Below are 23,572 nucleotides of genomic sequence, written 5' to 3' on the forward strand. Positions count from 1 at the left end.
CAGCATCAGTTCCTGTCAGTCTCTCCAGTTCTTTCTGAAATCATCCTGCTGGTCATTTCTTACAGAGCAATAATATTCCATAACCTTCATATACCACAATTTATTCAGCCAATCTCCAATTGATGAGCGTCCACTCAGTTTCCAGTTTCTGGCCACTACAAAAGAGAAAAATATTTCTTAATAGTTTCAGTTTTACTATAAGTGAAGTTTTAGATATGTTTCTACATGTTCCTCCATGCCTCTCTGATGCAATTGCACCTTTCGTGCCTCAGTTGCTCTGTCTGCTCACCTCCTCCTCTTAGTTTCCCTGGCTGTCTTGGGGTCTGAGCTCAAATCCCACTTTCTACTAAAGCATTTCCTGGTATGTACCTGTATATGCTGCTAGTTCTTCCCTCTGAGATCACTTTCTAATTATTCTGTACATATCTTTTAATATACATAGCTATTTACATATTGGTGCAGCTAGGTGGTGCTATAGTGCACAGAGAGCTGGGCTTGGAATCAGGAAGACTCAGCTTCTTGAGTTCAAATCTTGACTTCAGACATTTAGTAGCTGTGTGACCTTGGGCAAATCACTTAACCCAATTTGCCTCAGTTTCTTTATCTGTAAAATGACTTGGAGAAGGAAATGGCAAATCACTTTGGCATCTTTGCCAAGGAAACCCCAAAAAGGGCTGTGAAGAGTCAGACACCACTGAAAAATAACAAACTCTATATGTTGTTTTCCTCATAGAATGTGAGCTCCTCGAGAATTTAGTCCAATCAAAAATCATTTATTTTAATAATAGTAGGCACTTGTGCTTGCTATGTGCCAGCCACTGTGCTAGGGATATAAAGAAAAACAGTCCCTACTCCCAAGGAACTATTAGTCTAGTGGGGATGATAACATACCAACGACTTGAACAAACAAGATATCTACAGGGGAAGGGAAAAGAAAAGGAAAGGGACAAACATTTATATTGTGCCCATTATGTGCTGGGCACTGGGCTAAGGGTTTTTGGGTGTTTTATTTACATAAATATCATCTTGTTTTATTATTCCTTTTTTCATTGTACAGTTTGGGAAATTGAGGCAAGCAGAGATTAAGAATTTTGCTCAGAGTCACATAGTTAATAATTTTCTGAGGTTGGACTGAAAAATTCTGACTCCAGGAATGGTGCTGTATGCACTGTTCCACCTAGTTGCCATGGATACATTAGATCATCTTAAGAGAGAAATGGAGAGGATCTCAGAGAAGGCACTAATATTAATGAGGCTCCAGGAAAGCAGGATTTTTATCTTGGATCCTGGGAAGCCAGGAAAATCAGGTAGCAAAGACATGTAGGAAGCACATTTTAAGTCCAGGTATTGAAATAGCCAGTTTTGTGCAAAGAACGGCAAGGACTAAGTTTCTGAAAGTATAGTGTAAGAAGACTGGAAAGATATGAAGATGCTGGGTTCTGAAGAACTTTAAAAAAATTAAACAGAATTCACATTTGATCCTGGAGCTCATAAGAAGCCATTGGAGACTATTCACTAGTGGGGGTGATGTGGCTGGACTGGTGTTTTAGAGAGAGCACTTTGACAGGCTGAGTAGAGGATGGACCGAAGAGGGGAGAAAACTGAGTCAGGGATGGAGGGCAAACAGCAGGCTAGGGTCTCCATCCAGAGGAGAATGATCAAGGTGGGGATGTCTAACACAGAGATGGGCACATAGTAAAAAAACTTCATTAATGTCTCTTGATTGACTGCCTGTACATAGTAGACACCACATCAATATTTATTTTAGAGATTATAATCTCTCTGGCTCAAATGAGACCATATTTGCAAAGAGCTTAGCACAGTATATTTGCACATAATAAACATTACACAAATGTTTGTTATTGTTATAATTATTACCTGGTTATTATTATTATTATTATTATTATTATTATTATTATTATTATTATTATCTGATTTCTGGATCAAATGAGCCTGGTATGTAGCAGGCACTTAATAAATGCATATTCCTTTTCCTTTCCCTCCTCACTTTGCTGGTAGCAGACCTTATCTGGAGTATCGTGTTCAGTTCAGAGGTGCTATGGTTCAGGAAGGACATTTACAAGCTAGAGAGAGTCCAGAATATAGCAGTTAAGTAGTCTGCAGTCCTACACAGATAAGGATTTTAGTTGGATGAATTCAAAAAGAAATCTGGGGAAGCATCATGGCTGTTGAAGGGTCATGGTCTGTCTTTCCCCAGTCAGCATAACTAGGAATAATGGGCGAAAGAAAATTAGAGAACAACCAAGGCCTGAAATTTGAGATAACTTGAAAAGGAGGAAACGTGGCAAAAAGCAGAATGTGTTACCTTTGGCAGTTTTAAGTTCCTCCTTATTGGGGATCTTTATTGGGAATCCTTATTGCATCTTTAGGCAGTTGTATGGCCACAGGTCTTTTAGCCTATAGAGGGGCTTCCTTGTCGGTGTTCAGTTTGGTATCCAAGATGGTATCCAAATTCCCAGCTCTTCCAGTTTTTCTCTTTTGCACTTCAGAGACTCAGAGTGTAGGCAGAAGATGATGAGGGAAGGTTTCCTGAAGGGAGTCCTTGAAAGCTGAGAAGCTGAGAGACACGAGCAGGATTGCGAGAATGGGACAAGAGACATTATTGGATTCATAGATTTTCACCCCAAAGGAGAACTAGAGATCTGGTCCAATCTTCTCATTTGATTGGAATGGGAACAGAGAGCTGGGGATCTTTAGTTAAAGTCATAAAGGAAGAAGTCAGAGATCTCAGATTCTCAGAAATCAAATCTCAATGTTGAGAGATGGGAGGACTGAGGGAGGACTCATTCCTTAGAAGGGGGTGGGGTCCCTTTATGCTGTGGGGAGTTCAGGGAGATTGGGGGAAAAGAATTAATGAAAGATCATACCTTCCCATCAGAGGGGAACTAATAGATCTGTGATTCTAAAATGGCTTTCCACTTCCAACTTCAACAAACTAACAATCAAAGCAATACTCCCTCCCCTTTCCCCTTACGCCCAGGCTGCCCTGTCTTTCTGGGATTGGTCAATGCTGAAATTTCCCATCTCTTCAACCTCTCTGGAAGTCTCTACAAAGATGAGGGCATTAGTTTTATCCAGATGAGGCATTCAGCCTCAGTCTCCTAGAACAAGAACTGCCACATCAACCCCAAAGGATTTAGAGGGGACTGGCGAAGGGATGGAGTAATTCTTGTCCTATTATCTTCAGTTCTCATTTCAGTGTAGTCCCCTTATAGTTAGCTACCAGCTGTTAGTATTCCAGTTACATTGAATGCATTACTCTCAATTAATTTTTGCAAAGAAATATTATATTGAAGATAAAGCCAGAATAAAGGTATAACAATTCTCCCCATGCCTATCCCTGGGCTACAAACTCTTCACTCTGCCATTTCAGCCTTTGTAGTTCAAAGGCTCAGTCTACACAGAATTGTTCCCACCAAGTTCTGATCCCAAATTGGGCATTCCTGTTGGGTTCTCACTCCACAGCCCCAAATCCACAGCCCACACTTGGCTGCAAATCCTCCTCCAATCCTTCAATTTCCTGAATTTTCAAAATCCACAAGACTGACATAAAATGAAAGAACAAATGGCCAGACCATGAGCCAAACTTCATACCACATGTTCTCCTCTGGGCTGGGCTCTCATTATCATTCTTCTCTCACCCTGAATGATGACAAGTAGGAAGAAATAAACGGAAGAGAGGAAATTGGTTGAATTCATGCCCTTTATATTCATTTCCAGTTTGAGCTATCCAGGAATCAGAATGGCCCCTCTTCATAACATACTTAGCAGACCTGAATCAGTTACAGAATATTAACCATGGATTAAAGTCTCCCAAAGGTGCGTTCCCATTACCCTTCAACTTGACGACCTAGTGGCAGGCTTCCCTGCCTCTTCTAGGTGGAGAATTGTAACAGCCAAGCAAACCATCACTACTAACAACAGTTGAACTCATTGGCTGGTTCCTATTACACTTTTTTTGAGAAAAATTATACTCAGACATGAGTATATGGGGGATCTGTACAAAATGAAAACACATTCTTTTAGGGGTGGGCATCAACAATTTGAGCAATTGAGAATTATCTTTTATGAAAGAGATGGCATTTGAGCTGATATTTGAAAGGCGTTCCCAGTTCCAAGAAGTCCAGATGAAGAGAGATCCTTCCAGGCAGTGGGGCTAATTGTGCAAAGATACTGCTGAAATCAAAATTTTCATCGTTTGAAAAGCTCTTTATTTTATTCACAATTTACCAAGTCCATTTTTGTTAACAGCATTTTCTGTTAGAAATATTTCTGATTTCGAAATGTCCGAATCTGCATAATGCTCACATACCCTTGGGCATTCCTCTACCATAGGACATTATGATGTAAGATTCATAGGAATCCCGAACAAGCCAGATTTCAAATTATAAGCCCCTTACCCGACAGGAAATAAATTGTCATTCCTCTTCTAAATCCACTCAGTTCCAATTTTTTTTGCCCATTCTCTATAAAGTTGATCACAGGTAACTTAAGGTGATCTTATGTCTCACAGCAGTACTCTCATGCCTTCGGCAAGTGGGGGAGAAAGAGTAGGGAATGGGAAGGGAAAGAAATAAGCTTTTTTTCAGTGCCAAACATTCTGCTAAGTACTTTACAAATATCTCATTTAATCTAAGGAGACTTATTATTCTTAGATGGCTCATAATTCTATTCCTTCCAGCATCAATCAAATGACTCTCCTCCTTTCCCTTGCTGCTTATCTCCTCAGTTACTTGAAGGAGAGAGAACTTATATCTGGTCTGGAGACAAGGGGAACCAACAAATATATCCAGGAGTTTCTCTTTCAGATCATTTCAAAGGCTTTGGACCAGGATAATTTTAAAATGTGTTCTTAATATGAAGTATCCTAAAAGCATTTTGGAACACTACATTTTTAGAAGGGAGAGTGGGTTTTTTTCCTCCTTCCACTGCAAGGAGGAGGGAAAAAGAGAGAGTGGCTAGGGAACAGTTGAGGAAACTACAAGAATAGATTCTCATAGAGGAGACAATTGGAAATATCCAGGCATTTAATTAGACACAGAAAGTGTAGGCCTCTGAGAAAGTGGGCCCTCCGGGGCCAGTCTGGTAGTGGCTGTGAACCATACTTGGGGGAAGAGAATTTTAACTTGAGTGCTTTGGGGAAGGTAGTTGAACCGGTAACCCTAGGATGGAAATCGAAAGGCAACTTGATCCTGGAGACTGGAGCTTCCCCAAACCGGAAAGCAACAGCCCGAGAGAAAAGGAGTGTCAGAAGCACAAGAATCCCAATGGATAAGTCAATTAGACCTGATCACAATGGTGTGTCCACTTTAGGGAGAGATGCTACTTTGTTACTGATTTTATCTGCTTTGGGTTCAAGGATAATTAGTTATGAGCTCCTGGAAGCAGGATCTTTGCTGCTCTCTATTGTTCCTAGAGCTGCAGAAAGTAGGTCCTTAATCCTTATGAGGACCTCTGAACACTGGGTCCTACTGAGAACTGGAGGAATCAGGAGGCATTCAAGCTCTCAGACTTCTACAGGGTCCTCAAGTTTTAAGGGCAGTTTAAGGGGGTCATCTTCCCCCCACAGAAAATTCCTCTTGACTCATAACACCCTTTATTGAGGAACTTAGAAATCATAACATGTTGATAAAAAAGATTTACTCTTAGCTAAAGCTAGGAAGGATGTTCAATAAGAGTATTCAGTAAGGACCATTTGTTACCTGACTATTAATTGAGTGCATCTTCTCCTGAGTCCCCTGGTTAAGCCTTGGAGAGAAACTGGAGCTTCTCTTGGTTTCTTTACTTAGGCAACAAGAGTACCTCACTTTTCTTGGAGTCCATCTGAGCTCTGAGGGAACTTTTAATATCTTTTTAAGGAAAAGACTTAATCTTGTCTATTTGAGAAGGGGAGTAGAATGGTAGGGAACCTGGTAGATATTTCTCCCACAGAATCTTCCTAATCTTATTTTCTCTTTCCCTTCCTTCATATATTCATCCAAACCTACCGTCTCCTCTGCTCCTCTTCCTAGAGTAGCCCACATCCAATATTCTCAGAGGAGAAATTCATCTCGGACTTCACCCCCAAAATTGAGGCTTTGTCAAGAATTTCTTCCCCTCATTCTTTCTTCATCTCCCATTCTCCTGATTTCATTCTCTATGCTCTCTCCCTGCCTTCCAGTCTTGGAAGAATAGAGTAGCTTTTTTTCTTGCTTTTTTTACACACATCTTTTGATCCATGCTCTCTTGACAATTGTAGCAGATTGATTTGCTATTGTTGCTACTCTTTAATCTTCAGTCTCTCCTTATTTACAGACTAAATCTGGGTTTCCTTCATGTCTTATCACCTTACCCGTCTTCTTCCCTAATCAGCTAAATTCCTTGAATATACCTTTATATTTGGAGCCTCCACTCCCTTTGTTTTCATTCTTCTGAAGTCCATGAAATTTGTCTTAATATGACTTAAGTGAAACTCAAATTTCATTTATTGGTAACTTTTCAATGTTACCAAGAATCTCTTAACTGCTAAATCTCATGGTCTTTCCTTAATCCTCATTCTTTTTTATGTCTTAGCAACATTTGCCATGGTCACGGTCTCTTTACAGACATCATTTCATTGGGCCCCAAGAAATGAATGTGATTCTTCATACTTGTCTCATCACTTCTCCTTTGTATTTGTACAATTTTAATTGATGTTACTACACCTAACCCAGATTATCCCATAGGGCTCTACCTGGGACCATCTCTTTTCTTTCTATATTCTCCACATTGATACTTTAGTAGGCAACCTGACAATTTGAAGCATTGCTATGCTACTTGCCTCTTCAGCGTGGTTTTCCATATTTTGTCACCCAAGCCATGGGGATGTTCATGAAGAACAAATGCCACAGAAGCCCAAAGAGACAGAATGATTCATGGGAAATAATCTGTTTCATATTTTTATCTCTTTTACCCATAGATCCATAAACTTATTGGTGAAAACAGCTGTGGGCTACAACAGCTGTCTCTGCTTTATATGTATACACACATTTATTCAACATCTGAAGATTCATTTTGGAAAAAAGCCTTACAAGTATAATGAATGTGGGAAAACATTCATTTAGAATTAATCAAGTATTATTTAATATCAGATGATGTGATGTTATATGATGTGAAGGAGAATAATAAAACCTACTTATGCCAGGATTGTTACAAGGGAATTGTTTTGTACATAGAAAGTACCTCATAAGTATTGATTTACTTTTTTACCCTGGGAAGGACACAGCTCTGCAAATCTCACCCAGTTCCTCGTGTATAAAATAGACATAAAATGCCCATAGAACTTTCATCACAGAGTTGTTATAATCAAATAATGAAAAAAAAGATAAAACCTTAAAGATTCGTAACATTGTCCCATATATTTATAATGATGAATTAGGATCAATACGTCAAAACTACCAAGAAGCATATTAAGAGATTCTGGTCTAATAATGTTATTTTGCTTATGTGAAAACTTAAGCCAAGAAAGAACAAGTAATTGGTCAGAGTGATTTGCCCAAAGTAGCAAATCTGAGATTTGAACTCAAATCTTTTGATTCAACATCCAAGTGACTTTCTTTTTGCATTGCTTCCTTCTCCTAATGATATTAAGCTCTTGGTCTTGAAGTGATAAAGATCTGGGTGCTGATACTAGATGGTTTTCCCTGATCCTTTCTCTTCCTTTGGATATTTCCTCTTTTCCTCATCTTTTGTGCTTTATTTTCTTACCTCTTATGAATCAATGACAGAGATAGTTATCTTTTTCTAATCCACTGATCTGAATACCCCATATTCTAGTCTTTTTCAGTGATCTTTCACCCTCTATATTCTCGGCTTATGCATAGGGAATCTCATCTCAGATCTTTAATTGTTTCTCCACTACTTCTCCACGTTTCTGACCATTCTCTCCACAGACAACAGGACAGATGTGAGATTGTTCAACATCATGTACTTCCTTTCTGTCAGCAACATCTACAGCTGTATGCATCAATTCATCCCTCACTTTCCTTTCTCCAAGCCCAGAGAAATAGGGACATTCACATTTTATATTAATTTTTTTTCCAGATATGGAGTTGAGGAGTGAGACCACAAAGGCAACTCCAAAAGAAAACATTACAGGAGAAGAATCATCCCATGGGATAAAAGTAGAAAGACTCATGTGGTCTGATCTTTGCTATTCTGCTTTTAGGGAAATTGGGAAAAGTGAGAGTCAGAAAAAAAGACAGCAGACAAAACTGGGAAATAATGTAAGAAAAATGACTAAACAGCAACAGATCCATACTGGAGACAACTGTTGTAAATATAATGAATGTGGTAAAGCCTTCAGTCAACACTCAAACCTTACGGAACATAAGATCCCTAGTGGAGAGAAACCTTTTACATGTAATGAATGCGAGAGAGCCTTCACTTGCATCTCAAGACTCAATCGACATCAGAAGATTCATACTGGAGAGAAGCCTTATAAATGTAATGAATGTGAGAAAACCTTCATTCAGAGTTCAAATCTTATTCGACACCAGATGGTTCATACTGGAGAGAAGCTTTTTAAATGTAATAAATGTGGGAAAGCCTTCACTCGAAATTCAAGACTTCTTCGACATCAGAAGATTCATATTGAGGAGAAACCTTATGTGTGCGACGAGTGCGGAAAAGCATTCATTCAGAGCTCAAATCTCACTCGACATCAGAAGATTCACACTGGAGAGAAGCCGTATAAATGTACCGAATGTGGAAAAGTATTCACTCGCAAGTCAAGACTTATTCGACATCAGAAGATCCATACCGGGGAGAAGCCGTATAAATGTAATGAGTGTGAGAAAACCTTCATCCAGAGCTCAAATCTTATCAGACATCAGGTGATTCATACTGGAGAGAAGCCTTATACATGTAATGAATGTGGGAAAGCCTTCATTCAGAGTTCAAAGCTTGTTAGGCATAAGATGGTCCATACTCAAGAAAAGCATTATAAGTGGAATAAATGTGGGAAAGCCTTCAGTCAGGGCTCAACCCGCATTATGCATCAGATGATTCATATTGGAGAGACGCCTTATAAATGTAGTGAATTTGGGAAAGCCTTTGGTCAATGTTCAAACCTTACGGAACATAAGAAGATCCCTAATGGAGAGAAACCTTTTAAATGTAACGAATGCGAGAGAGCCTTCACTTGCATCTCAAGACTTAATCGACATCAGAAGATTCATACTGGAGAGAAGCCTTATAAATGTAATGAATGTGGGAAAACCTTCAATCAGAGCTCAAATCTCATTCGACACCAGATGATTCACTCTGGAGAGAAGCTTTACAAATGCAATGAATGTGGGAAAGCCTTTACTCGCAAGTCAAGACTTATTCGACATCAGAAGAATCACACTGGAGAGAAACCTTACAAATGTGATGAGTGTGGGAAAACTTTCATTCAGAGTTCAAATCTTATTCGACATCAGATGATTCATATTGGAGAAAAGCCTTACAAATGTAATGAATGCGGGAAAGCCTTCATTCGAAAGTCTCACATGATTCTACATCAGAGGACACATATTAGAGAGAAGCCTTATAAATGTAACGAATGTGGGAAAGCGTTTATTCAGAGCGCAGACCTTGATAAGCACCAGAGGATTCATACTGGAGACACACCTTATAAATGTAATGTATGTGGTAAACCTTTCATTACAAATTCATCCCTGGTTAGACACCAGCGGATTCATACTGGAGAGAGGTCTTAGAAATTCAATCAAATCAATAACTCTGTTATTTGGAAACATCCCTTCAGAAAGGAATAAATGTGGGGAAACATTCCTGCAGAGGTAAAGTTTTATTCCACAGCAGAGGATTCACACTACAGAGTATAGTTACCAAATTTCTAACATATATTAATTTTGGAGATTTCAGAATGAGAAATCTGAATATTTGGGAATTCGTGGAATCAAAAATTATTTGGTATTTTCCAAAACATTTCATGTTTTCAAGTAATAAGTGATCATCATAAGACATTTAATCATTTTTCTCTGATATGATTATATGAAAAGTTTCAGTTTTTCCTATGAAAACTGATATAATAAATTTCATGGATTATTACCATTATGAAACAATATGTTGAGATCATGATTTAAAATTTTTGGCAACAAATTGACTGATTTCATTAATTTTTCTGGAGCTATATTCAACATTCTTCATTCTCTTCATTCATTATTGTGAATCGTAAAATTGCTTAATAAATAAGAAATGTTTAGTATTTGTTAAAAAAAAAAAATCCATGACTCATAACAAATGTTAAAACCCTAGATAATGTCAGTAAACATTCTTGGGTAGTATTTGTGTAATGTAACATTCAAACCTCCTAGCAAGGAACATTACAGAGATGTGTGTTATGTGTTCAATTTGTCAATTTAAGGACTTACTGTCACTTCTAAAACTGATTTCTTGAAGTACCACTCACCTGATTTGTATAAAATATAATATGGGTATACAATTATTCATTTTTCTTTTCTTTTCAAGAAAGACTCACTATCAGCAGCAGACAGGGCCATGAACACATATCCTAACATGGCAAGAGTTAAAAGCAAGACTGAGTTATTAGATCATTACAGCTTCTCTCCTACATAAGTGCTTCTGTCTCCATTCCCAGAAATGTCTATTTTAACACTCAGCAATTGGATCCCTCAGAATCAGATACCACTATGTTGATAACCTTTCATTCTTGAAAGTCATTCACAATCATTTCCCCCAAATTTCTCAAGTGATTTTTCATGGGATTCAGAAAAAAAAAAAAAAAAATATATATATATATATATATATGTATATATAAATTTCCTCAGAAATACCTGGAAGGAATTCCTGCATGGAAATTCTCCTGGAGATAAGGAATTTGAGAAAAAATTCACCCAGAACACAAAATTTATTTGACAGCAAACAAGTCACATGAGAGAGAAGTTTTATAAACATACTCTATTTGGGAAAAGATTTCAGTCTCAGTTATAACTGTAATGATTCACACAGTAGAGCTGTTTTATAAATAAAATGAATCTGGAAAAGTATCTGGTCAAGACAGTCCTTCTAAGGCACTGGAAAAGTTTATTGGGACATAGCCACATTCATTCATTTATATGGATATTAATGCAGTCTGTGGCTGCATTTGCTCTAATAAGGCAGAATTGAGTAACTGTGTCAGACTGTATATAGCAGTCTCATCACTTCCCACTCCTGCTCAATGCACCAGAAATCTCAGTGACAGTTATATAACTCAACAGTGTTTTGAGTGCCGTGGATATCACTGTACTGTGACATTTTTTTATTGCCAGTCCATACCCATAATGTCAAAAGAAGAGAAGAGGAAATTTTTATTATAATTTTTAAAGCTTGGGTCAAGATTTAAATTTTTCTGTAAAAAAAGAACCTTCCTCAATTACTATTATAAAACACTGAATGACTCTGAGAAATAGGTTTTTTATCACAGATAATGTTTCTCAATGGTTTCATGCTAAAATTTTTGTGTTTACATATGAAACATTGTGATAAAGTCAGTCCAGTGACAATATTTGAATCTTAGATAATGTCAAGCTGATTTTTATACTTTCCATGCTGTCAGAAGTTGAAAGAAGGAACAAGAGCTCTATTCCCTCACAAATTTGCAGCAATGATATTGTCGGAGCTCAAACTACAGTTCTAGTGATATTTTTCAGATCTTATTGCAAGTGCAAAAGAAAATCCCTTATTTCAAAATCCTTTTAATTGGATAATTGAGCTTCCACCTGCCCTTCAATTAGAAGAGATTAATCTACAAAGAAATGACATGCTGAAAGGCAAATATCAAGAGAAGAAACTTATACAGCATTCCATCAGGATCTTCCAAGCATTATATATGTTCAATTAAAATCATGTGCTCGTGGATAGATATCAGTATTTGACAGTACCTATCTGTGTGAAAAGATATTTTAAAAGATAATTTCATAGTCTTGTGCCAAATCAGCATTAACAGATAAACACATGAAATTGATTTTGATGATAGGGAATACTAACTTTGAACCTCTATTAAGCAAAATGTTATTCCAAAAAAATAAAATTCTCATTAATGGATTCACAAAAAAATGTACTTGTTAATAACATTTTGAATTTCATCAATAAAATTTGTGGAAAATTTTTTCTCTCTTGTTATATATCTACACCCTCATAATAGTCTTAATTTTGCCTTTTCTCCCACAAAGTCTAAAATATCTACTATTTGGTCCTTGAATAAAAATATTTGCTGAACCTTGCTATGGAGGATTCATAGAAGTGTAAAAAAAAATGCCAATAAGCTTTTTCAGACAATTCAAATTTTACTCAATCTCAGAGGATTAATAATGAAAAAAACAAGCCCTAACTTGAGGTCACATGATTCTAGAACTGAAAGAGAACCTCTTGTTATAGAGAAGAAAACAAGATGAGAGAAATTAATTGACTTTCCCAGGTCACAGTTGGAACCTTTCTGATTCCAACTGAAACGTACTATCTATTATACTAACTAGTTGTTCAGGAATTTACATTTGCAATTAAAGGTGTTTCCTGTAATTAACGATCATCTTTAAAAAATACTTTTTGAGTCATTCTGTAACTATTCATTGATTGTTAAAATTCAAGCTATTCATATTTGTTGATTTACCTTATAAATTTGATTTGGCTTCTGATTTCTTTATTTCTTCTTTATTGTGGTGCTTGGAGAAAGTAAAGTCAATCTTTCATATAGTCCAAAATTTCTTCATCCAATAAAAATATTTCATCATTCCATCTTTCTCATTGTTCAAAGACCCAGACTCTTATTTATCCTCACTCTGATTTTCTATTCTTTTATCATCTTCCTTGTATACTAGCCATACCTTCCTCAGTCATTAAAAGTTGTTGGAAAAGTTCTTTTCTTTTCTTGAATCCCTTGTCTCACTTTGTTGTTGGCCAATCACACTCCAATTAAATTGTTCTAGTTTATCCATGAATTTAGCACTGCAACTCCATCCTATTTGTATCTGGTACTACCTAAAACACCTTCACTCCCTGGGTCCCTAACACATAATGATATAAATAATAAAACTGCTTCAAGGTGACTGTTTCACTTTCCTAATTGACTCATTACTTCACTCACCACAGCACTTTTTCCCAAATCTCTTCTTCCTTCTGCAAGCCTCCAATGGCTCTGAATTTTGCCTCGTTAAAATTGAATCCATTTGTCAAGAGTTTTCTCTTATCCTTTTTCTTCATCCTGCTTCCCGCAGATATTGGATGGAGTTGCAATGCTAAATTCTTCCATCTCTGTCTTACACAAGGAATTTACCCATCTCCTCACCAAGGCTAAGTTCTTTGATGCATGTGCGCGAATTTGATGCATTCCATCCTGTCTTCTACAGAAGATTATACCTTCTTTCATCTCTACTTTCATTAATCTTGGAATGGGGCAATCAATGGATTCTTGTAATTGGCACTTTGTTTCCTATGGTTAAAAGTTCTGGGCAATTTATTTTAATTACTTTCAACATTTTAGCATTAAGGATTAGTCTCATGATGTTTTTCCAGGAAACCTGCAAATTTTTTTCCACTTTAAATATTTTATTTTTTTTTCCAATTACACATATTTTTTTTAACATTCTTTTTTTAAAAAATTGATTTCCAAGTCATTCTCTCCTCTTCTCTCTCCCTTCCTAACACCGAAAGCAACTTGAAATAGGCTATCCATGTATAGTCATACAAAACATTTTCATATTAATCAAGTTCGTGAAAGAAAACACAGATCAAAACCAAACAAACAAGTAAGAAAAATAAAGTTTAAAAAAGTACCTTTTGAGCTGCATTCAGGTCCCATCAGTTCTTGGATGAGAAGGGCATTTTTTGTCATGAGTCTTTTGAAATTGTCTTGGATCATTGTATTATTAAGAATAGCCAAGTCATTTTGCAGTTGATCACTGTACAATATTGCTGTTACTATGTGCAGTGTTCTCCTGCTCACTTCATTTTGCATCAACACATGTAAGTCTTCTCATATTTTTCTGAAGCTATCTGGCTCAGTATTTCTTATAGCACACTGGTATTCCAATCAAATATCATAACTTGTTCAGCCATTCCTGAACTGATAAACATCCATTCCCTCAAACTCCAATTCTTTGCCATCACAAAAAGATCATGCACATAGATATTTTTCCTTTCTAAAAAATCTCTTTGGGATACAGACCTAGTAGTGATATAGTTGGGTTAAAGGGTAGATAGAGTTTTTGCACAGGGATATGCCTTTTGGGCTAGTTTTAAATTGCTCTCGAGAACGATACCTTTAATTTTAAATTGTCTCTACCCATTATGTCTAAAAGATAGTTATGTTTTGCTTGTGTGAAAATCATGTTTTCTTTTAATATTACTGCTTTTCTTTTCATTCTTATTCTTCTGAATTTTTCCCTTTTCATCTGTGTATTTGCATTTCCATTCAGTTATTTTCTCTTTGGCTTTTTGATAAGATTTGTCATTGTGGAGTGAATTTGTGTGTGTGTGTGTGTGTGTCTGTGTGTGTGTGTGTGTGTGTGTGTGAGCAGTCTCTTAGAAGTTAAATAGTCAGTAGCTCTTACTCTTCCACTAGCCTCCAGACATTCTGTCCACAGGTTTTTGACAAGAAAAACAAAAGCTATCCCTACCCTCTATTGTGAGAGACAAAGTCGAAATTAATATCATGCATATAAGACTGAGGGAGACTAGAGGAAAGGCAATGTGAAAGAGGAAGTCACTGGAAGCTGAAACCATGAAAGACCTCCAGCAGAAGGTAGGATTGGAGCTAGAGAATCTATAAGAGAGATTTTGAGGAGATGAAGAAGGTGAATGATCTCCAGGTTGAGATATTGTTATTTCTGGCTTCATTGAGAGAAGCCTGAAGAAAGTAGGACATGAAAGAGAACATGAAGTAAGGAGGCTAGGAGCTCCCAAGAGAGGAGTGTTGACAAGGCAAGGTAAATAAGAAGTGGTGAAGGAAACAAGTTGGCAGGCAAAGAAAGTATCATATGAGAGTGCACACAGGGGAGACAGACAGACAGACAGACAGAGAGAAATGGAAGTAGGGAGAGAGCCACACAAAGCCAGTGGCAGAACTAGCCACAAAGTTAGAAATCACCAGGGGGAAAAGAGAGGGAAAGAGGGAATGTAGGAGGGGAAAGGATATCAATACAATGGCTCCGTGCGAGCATGTGGGCCTCCAGGAGAAAGATAAACAGTGATCACCAATAATATACTTGGGATCCAGTGAATCCCCCCCCCCCCAATGAATGAGTTATTCCCAAGATGGTTGCTTATGATTTTAAGGAAGATCCTTCTGTTAGAGAGATGGGTTTTTCCTCAAGCATTCCCAAGTCAAGTCAGACTGAGCCTGGAACCGACCTCAAGGGTAAGCCCTGATTTAACTAGGATTGGGACTATGTTGGAATAGTTGGTACCTACCTGGGTCCTGAGCCAGATGCAGGCCTTGGTGCAGGTGGGAGAGATCGTTAGGCCCCTTGGTCATTTCCAGCCCCTTACCAAACACCCTAGCATCAGAGTCACCTCAGCAGCTTCCTGACCTCTCTAGCCATCTCACAAGAAGTCACAGAAGGTGCCCCCTCCATAAAACTTCCAGTAACTCCAGCAGTCTGTCCTCACTGTAGGTTCCAGACCTGTGAGCTGCTGTATACGTCCAAAACTCACTAAGATCCTCTCTTCACTGCACTTCTGCCCCAACATACACAAAACCACAGCTCCAAATAAACTGTTAGATGGCTCAGACTCCCTTCTCTATTAGTCCTCTTGCCAGACCAGTAGCAGCCAAAGACTAGGGGAGAGGAGGAAGAAGCTGATGCATTCATGTTTCCCACCTCCAAATTCCCAATATCCTTGCAGGTCAGGCTTCTCTACTGCTCTTTTCTCCTGATTTTTAAGATGTTTTGATTTGAACAATCTTTGTTGCTTTCTTCTAAATCATTTAATTTTCTCTTCATTTTGATAGAGGCATTTATTGTTTATTTTTCCATTAAACAAATGTATTCACTTTTATAAATAAATAAAATTTTATAAAGATATTAAACTGTAAGTTCCAAATATAATGATAATAACATAATTACAAATGAATTCATAGTAATTAAATTGCTAAATTAATTTAACATTTATTAATAAATGTATAAATTATTATATTTTAATAAACTTTAATTAAACATAAGTGATTTTTAAATGTATGCATTTATAAATTTTATTAAATAAAATTATAAAATAAATTTGTAAAATTTATTAAATAACTATAAAATTATAAAAAATTATTAAATTTATAATCATAAATAAATAAAACAATAACATAAAGTTATAAAATTATAAAAAGAAATTTATTTTTGTAAATAAACATATTTTTTATTTTTGACAATAGAATAAAATCTGCCCCACCTATTTATCTCCTCTTCAGTTGTATAAAACAAATAGAAAAGAAACCCAAATCCCTCCCAAAGTGAAAGACAAATCTCCACAGATCAGAATAAATGCATTCTTTATATTCTCTTTCCATTTTAAGTTCATTGTCTCTGTCAGGAGATAATGTGATTCTCCTTTAATCCTTTGGATTCCTAGTTTTTTGTTTCATTGATGGATCAGAATCCCTTAGACTTTTCAAGATATTTTCCATGTCAAGGAAAATATCGTTTGTTCAAAATATTTATTGTTCAACCATTTGCAGTCGTGTCTGACTCTTTGTGACCTCATTTAGCATTTTCTTGGCAAAGCTACTGGAGTGGTTGGCCATTTCCTTCTCCAGCTCTTTTTACAGACGAGGAAACTGAGGTAGATAGAGTAAATGACTTACCTAGGGTCACACAGTTAGGAAATCTCCTGACTGGGTCTGACACTTTATCCTCTGCACATCCAAATTATCTTCTCTCTCCACACACATGATTATATATTTTGATGTTTTGTTATGTAAATGTGCCTTGCCTCAGTCACAAAGAGGCCAGAGGATAACTAGGGATATGTACGAGTACACAGAGAGCCCAACCTTTACCAACACATTGGGATTTTTTCTTAATTGGGAGTACAGAGGGAGTGTGTCTTTACTCAGAACTTTTAATCTTAAAAAAAAAAACTCCCTAAAATCCAACAGAAGGAGCCAGTTTGAATCCAGAAGGTTTTATATTGTCCCTTAGGCTAATTATCATAAGAGCATATAAAACACCTAACAAGCTATGGATGTGGTGATTTACGGTCAGAAATCATGGTAAAGGGCAGATTTCGCCCAAGAGTTCATCCTAAGAAATTTCTTCATAATTAGAACTGTCCCAAAGTGCAAGAAGACAGCCCAAAGAAGCTCCATTCACTGAAGGTTTTATTTGGGGGAGGGGGAGAAGAGAAGAAGCAATTAGAGTTAAGTGAGTTGCCCAGGATCATATAAGTAGTAAGTATCTGAGGTCAGATTTGAATTCAGGTCCATCTGGACAATATCACCTGGCTGCCCCATCACTGGAGGTCTTTAAACAGTCTGGATGGGGCCATCATTGGTAACCTGTGGGAAACATTGGAGAGAAGATTCTTGGACAGGAATGGGCTACACTGGATTCCTTTGTGGTTCTCTCCAGGTCAAATGCTCTTTTTGCCATTGGACCATTGGCTATGCTCAAAGGGCAGATATTCTCCCCCTGGGAAAGCCCAAAAACCCTTCCCCTCCTCTTGCCTCTTTCTTGGTGTAGTCGTGTGCTCAGAAAAGGCAAAGGGCTCCCTTGAGCCTCCCACTTGCCCCTGTCAAGAGGATGTTCCACTGATCAGAGTTATCAACAGAGGACACTGTTGATAAAGTGTTCTCCATGACTTTAGAAGGCCATGATTTTTGAAGGTTCTTCTTGCTCCTACTTACATTGAGAGCGTAGCTTCCAGATCCTCAAAATGTGTTTTGTCACTTTGGAGAACTCCAGTGGGTGCATGGGCCCTGAGGCATGGGAGTTGATGGAGCTGGGTTCTCCTCCACCCTTTCCTCTCCCACTTTCCCTTTGATTCAGAATTCTAGAAATGTGCAATATTTTACATAACCATTGGTAGGAAGCAAGAGCTTTATCCTGAGGTCTTCTGGTAAGTATTTAATAACTAGTTCTGCTCCTAGAACAGAAAATCAAGTCCTGATTGGTGCATTTACCCATGGATCACAATGCAACAAAATAATTTTTAATTAAGGGCTTTTGAATCAAGGATTAAAAATAATTTGTATATTAAAACTTAGCACTTTAAAAAAAAAGGTCAAGACAAACTGTTTTTAAAAATATTATTTCATTAAGTGACAATATATGACAATTTGGGGACTGCCACCAAAACAGTATTTAGAAACAAATTTACATTTCTAAATACTTTTGATAATAAAAAAGCAAAAGAATAGATCAACACATGAATCATGAAAATTTAAAAAGCCCAGAAAACTGACAAATTAAAAATTTCCAATTAAACATGGAAATATAAATATTGAAAAAAATTGTGTAAATTGATGAAAAAATTTGAAATAAATAAAATTCCCTCTTTGAAAATGGCAACAAAATAGACAGCATTAGCTGACTTATCTACAAAAATTAAGAAAACCAAACTATTAGTATCAAAAATTAAAATGGTGAATTTATAAACAATAAAGAAGAAATAAAACAAATTATTAGGAACTACTTCATTCAATAATAGACCAATAAAACCAGTAGCCTAAAATTAATGAATACTTACAAAAGAATATAAAATGCCTAGATTTGCAGAAAAGGAAAAAGAAGTCTTAAATAATGCAGTCCTCTAAAAAGAAATTGAACAAACCAAAAGCAAACTACCAGATGGAAAAAACAAAACAAAAACAGATTCAAACAGATTTGCAAGCAAGTTCTATCAGACATTTAAAGAACAATTACAATGTTACATAAACTATTTGGGGGGAAATGGGTAAAGAAGAGATTCTAGTAAATTTCTTCTCTATTGTAAATATAATCTTAATACCTAACCCAGAAAAAGTCAAAACAGAGAAAGAAAACTTTAAATCAATATTTCTAAGGAAAATTGAAGCAAAGATTTAATGCAAAATGTTAGCTAGGAGATTATATGAACATATCTAAATGATTATGTAGTATATTCAAGTAACTCAATATTAAGAAAACAATAAACATAATTAACCTTATTAATTTAAAAATCATAGCATATTAATAAATGTGGGAAAATCTTTTGACAAGATTCAACACCCATCCCTCTTATAAATACTAGAAATTATAGGAGTGAACTTTCATTAATACTATAAGATATGTACTTATGTATCTAAAAGTAAGTGTCAGGATTATCTGTAATGGGAATAGATTAGAGATGTAGTAGAAGAGTGTCCCTTCTCACCATTGCTATTTAAAATAATAGTAGAAATTCTTGCAATAGCAATGTGACAAGAAAAAGAAATTGAGAGACTTTTTGTTATTGCTTAGTCATTTTCAGTCTTGTCCAACTCTGTCCCATCCCATTTGGGGTTTTCTTGGCAAAGATACTGGAGTGGTTTGCCATTTCCTTTTCTAGCTTATTTTATAGTTAAAGAAACTGAGGTGAACAGTACCTTGCCTGGGGTCACACAGCTAGGAAGTGGCTGAGACCCCATTTGCTGCCAAGCTGCTTCTATTGAGGGAATAAGCATAGGCAAAGAGAAAACAAAATTATCAGTTTTTGCGAGGCTTATGATGATTTGATTAGAAAACTTTAGGCAATCACAAAAACCCTGAAAACAATTAACAACTCCAGCAAAGTCTCATTATGCAAAATAAACCCACTGAGATGATCTACTGATAATATCTCAACACTCCTCCTACAGAGAATCCTCAAGACCTGGGAGTTGGTTCCCCTCCTACTTTCCAAGAGAAAGTCCCAAACTTTCTCCTTTGGTGTCTTTTTTTTTTTTTCTGAAGCTGGGGTTAAATGACTTACCCAGGGTCACACAGCTAGAAATGTTAAGTGTCTGAGACCAGATTTGAACTTGGGTCCTCCTGAATTCAAGGCTGGTGCTCTGTCCACTGCACCACCTAGCTGCCCCCTCTCTTTTGGTATCTCTAACACCTAAATGATACCATCATCATATATCTTTCAAAACCATGTTTCCATGTGGACTTTCTCCTAATATCTTTTGTACCTAATAACATGCTTCAGGTTCTAAGGCTCAATTTCTTCAACTGTAAATGAGGATCATAATAGTATTTATCTCTCAGCATTGTTGTATCAAATAAAATTATTTGGGTAAGAGGACTCATTTCTTCCAGTGCTTGGCACATAGCACATGTTTAATAAATTGTTTGTTCCCTCCCTCCCTTCCCTTTAATTACTTTTTATGTAATCTTCATACTTATGGCAATTTATCATGAATGCTTCTCAAAGTTCTGTCCTCACTCCTTCTTTTTTCCCTATACACCACTCCCTGGGTGCCTTAGTATGTAACTGACCCACTAGAAAAATCTGTTAAATCATGTATTGGACTAACTGCCACGTAGGGAGAGGGTGCGAGGAAGGAGGGCATAATTTGGAACAGAAGGCTTTGCAAGGGTCAGTGTTGAAAAATTACCTATGCATGTGTTTTGTCAATAAAAAGCTTTAATAAAAATATCCATTTTAAAATTATAAATAAAATCTTAATAAGAAGAAAAATCTGTTAAATCACTTTATTGATCCAATACCATGCTCTATCACTGAGCACACAAGTCACTGGGATGTCTACCCTGAAAAAAAAAACCAAAAACTATGGGAGTCCTTGCGACAGAATGATTGTGATAAATGTCCTGTATTGTGTTTCCCTTAGGGCCCTACCTCAATATTTCTGTCTCTTTCTCACTTGGATATCCAGAAATTTATTGTGGGTCTGGGGAAAGGGAAATACCCACAAGGTGGAGGGAAAAAAATCAAATTTATATAAATGTTTCACGTAAATAGAACTGGATTACCACCCTACCCCAAATTTGCTCAGAGAAAAGCATACACATGTTATCTATTGTTGACTTACCTCTTACCCCAGGATTAGACCTTGAAACTGTAAACTTTTCTTTATTCTTCATCTTGTTATTTATGGGCCTCTTTCTGCATAGTACATTCATCAGTGTATTGTTACCATGATCATATCATGGAAAACACTTGACAAAACTGAAAGTCCCATAAATACAGCAGATACTTTTATTACAACCAACTAGGACAATGAGTCAAACTTCTCAAGGACAAATAAAAATCCTCCATTTAGGAATGCAAGCCAGGTTCTTCCTAACTTCCCAACCTTATTCTCCCCACATATCTTTGATCCAGCGACACTGATCTCCTTGGTGTACCACAAAGTGGGCCTTCTCTCCTCGCCACTTGTATTTTCTCTCCCTGTCTGCCATGCTTGGAATGCTCTGTCTCCTATTTCTACCCACTGGCTTCCTTGATTTTTTGAAAATCCGAACTAAAATCTCAACTTTTTTTTTTTTAATAGTAGTCACTTAATAAATCTTTATTGCTTGAATGAATAAATAAATGCCCTTATATTTGACAGGCTATGTAAAATGATAAAAAAAAACCTTTGTTTTTGTTACATAAAAAAAAACATCATGAATGACCTAGATAGAAGCACTAGATCACACTTGGGTGTGATTGTGGGATATCACCTAGTGATGCAGATAAATACATTTATTTAAACACATCAGGAAAGAAAAAAAAAAAGCAAGAAAGAAAGAAAAGAGGGTTTAAAATGTAAAATCCCAACTTTTTTTTTAATTTGTGTATAAATTTTATTTTTTTTCCCTTTTTTGAAATTATTTATTTATTTATTTTTATAATTATAACATTTTCTTTGGCAGTTCCGAGTTTTTTCCCTCCTTCCTTCCACCCCCTCCCCTGGATGGTGGGCATTCCCATATCTTATAGTATATCCTAGTTACAATATATATGTGCAGAACTGAATTTTGTTGTTATTGTTGTTGCAAAGATAAAAATAATCTGGGAAGAGAAACAAAACAAAACAAAAAAATACAATGCTCACAGTTTACACTCATTTCCCAGTGTTCCTTTTCTGGATGTAGCTGATTCTGTCCATCATTGATCAATTGGAATTGGATTAGCTCTTCTCTATGTTGAAGATCTCCACTTCCATCAGAATATATCCTCATAGGAAATCAAATTGTCACTTTTCGCAGATGACATGATGGTATACTTAGAGAACCCCAAAGACTCTGCTAAAAAGCTATTAGAAATAATTCAGAATTTTAGCAAAGTCGCAGGATACAAAATAAATCCACATAAATCCTCAGCATTTTTATACATTACCAACACAATCCAACAGCAAGAGATACAAAAAGAAATTCCATTCAAAATAACAGTCGATAGTATAAAATATTTGGGAATATATCTACCAAAGGAGAGTCAGGAATTATATGAGCAAAATTACAAAACACTTGCCACAAAAATAAAGTCAGATTTAAATAATTGGAAAGACATTCAGTGCTCTTGGATAGGCCGAGCAAATATAATAAAGATGACAATACTCCCCAAACTAATCTATTTATTTAGTGCTATACCAATCAGACTCCCAAGAAACTATTTTAATGACCTAGAAAAAATAACAATAAAATTCATCTGGAAGAATAAAAGGTCGAGAATTGCAAGGGAACTAATGAAAAAAAAAGTCAGAGGAAGGTGGTCTAAGTGTACCTGATCTAAAGCTATATTATAAAGCAACAGTCACCAAAACCATTTGGTATTGGCTAAGAAATAGACTAGTTGATCAGTGGCATAGGTGAGGTTCACAGGGCAAGATAGTGAATAAAAATAGCAATCTAATCTTTGACAAACCCAAAGATCCCAAATTTTGGGATAAGAATTCATTATTTGACAAAAACTGCTGGGAAAACTGGAAATTAGTATGGCAGAAACTAGGCATGGACCCACATTTAACACCACATACTAAGATAAGATCAAAATGGGTCCAAGATTTAGGCATAAAGAATGAGATCATAAATAAATTAGAGGAACATGGGATGGTTTACCTCTCAGACTTGTGGAGGAGGAAGGAGTTTGTGTCCAAGGGAGAACTAGAGAAATAGAAAATTTTGATTACACCAAATTAAAAAGTTTCTGCACAAACAAAACTAATGCAAACAAGATTAGAAGGGAAGTAACAAATTGGGAAAAAATTTTTACAGTTAAAGGTTCTGATAAAGGCCTCATCTCCAAAATATACAGAGAACTGACTTTAATTTATAAGAAATCAAGCCATTCTCCAATTGATAAATGGTCAAAGGATATGAACAGACAATTTTCAGATGATGAAATTAAAACTATTTCCACTCATATGAAAGAGTGTTCCAAATCACTATTGATCAGAGAAATGCAAATTAAGACAACTCTGAGGTATCATTACACACCTGTCAGATTGGCTAAGATGACAGGAACAAATAACGATGAATGTTGGAGGGGCTGTGGGAAAACTGGGACACTGATGCATTGTTGGTGGAGTTGTGAAAGAATCCAACCATTCTGGAGAGCAATCTGGAATTATGCCCAAAAAGCTATCAAAATGTGCATACCCTTTGACCCAGCCATACTA

At 36.4% G+C, this 23,572-nt stretch overlaps 1 protein-coding gene across 2 annotated transcripts in view; it reads left to right on the plus strand.

Moving 5' to 3' along the window:
* Positions 1–23,572, plus strand: part of LOC141564468 (uncharacterized) — a 47,543-nt gene that overhangs the window by 12,957 nt on the left and 11,014 nt on the right. The window contains exon 2 of one of the 2 annotated variants that reach the window (XM_074306987.1): positions 8,083–9,672. The exons of the other annotated variant lie outside the window; for it this stretch is intronic. Coding sequence (XP_074163088.1) covers positions 8,083–9,672 — 1,590 coding nt within the window. The remainder of the gene's footprint in view (positions 1–8,082; positions 9,673–23,572) is intronic. 2 annotated transcript variants of the gene reach the window in all.

This window comes from Sminthopsis crassicaudata, chromosome 3, assembly GCF_048593235.1.
Source record: "Sminthopsis crassicaudata isolate SCR6 chromosome 3, ASM4859323v1, whole genome shotgun sequence".
NCBI classification, from domain to species: Eukaryota; Metazoa; Chordata; class Mammalia; order Dasyuromorphia; family Dasyuridae; genus Sminthopsis; species Sminthopsis crassicaudata.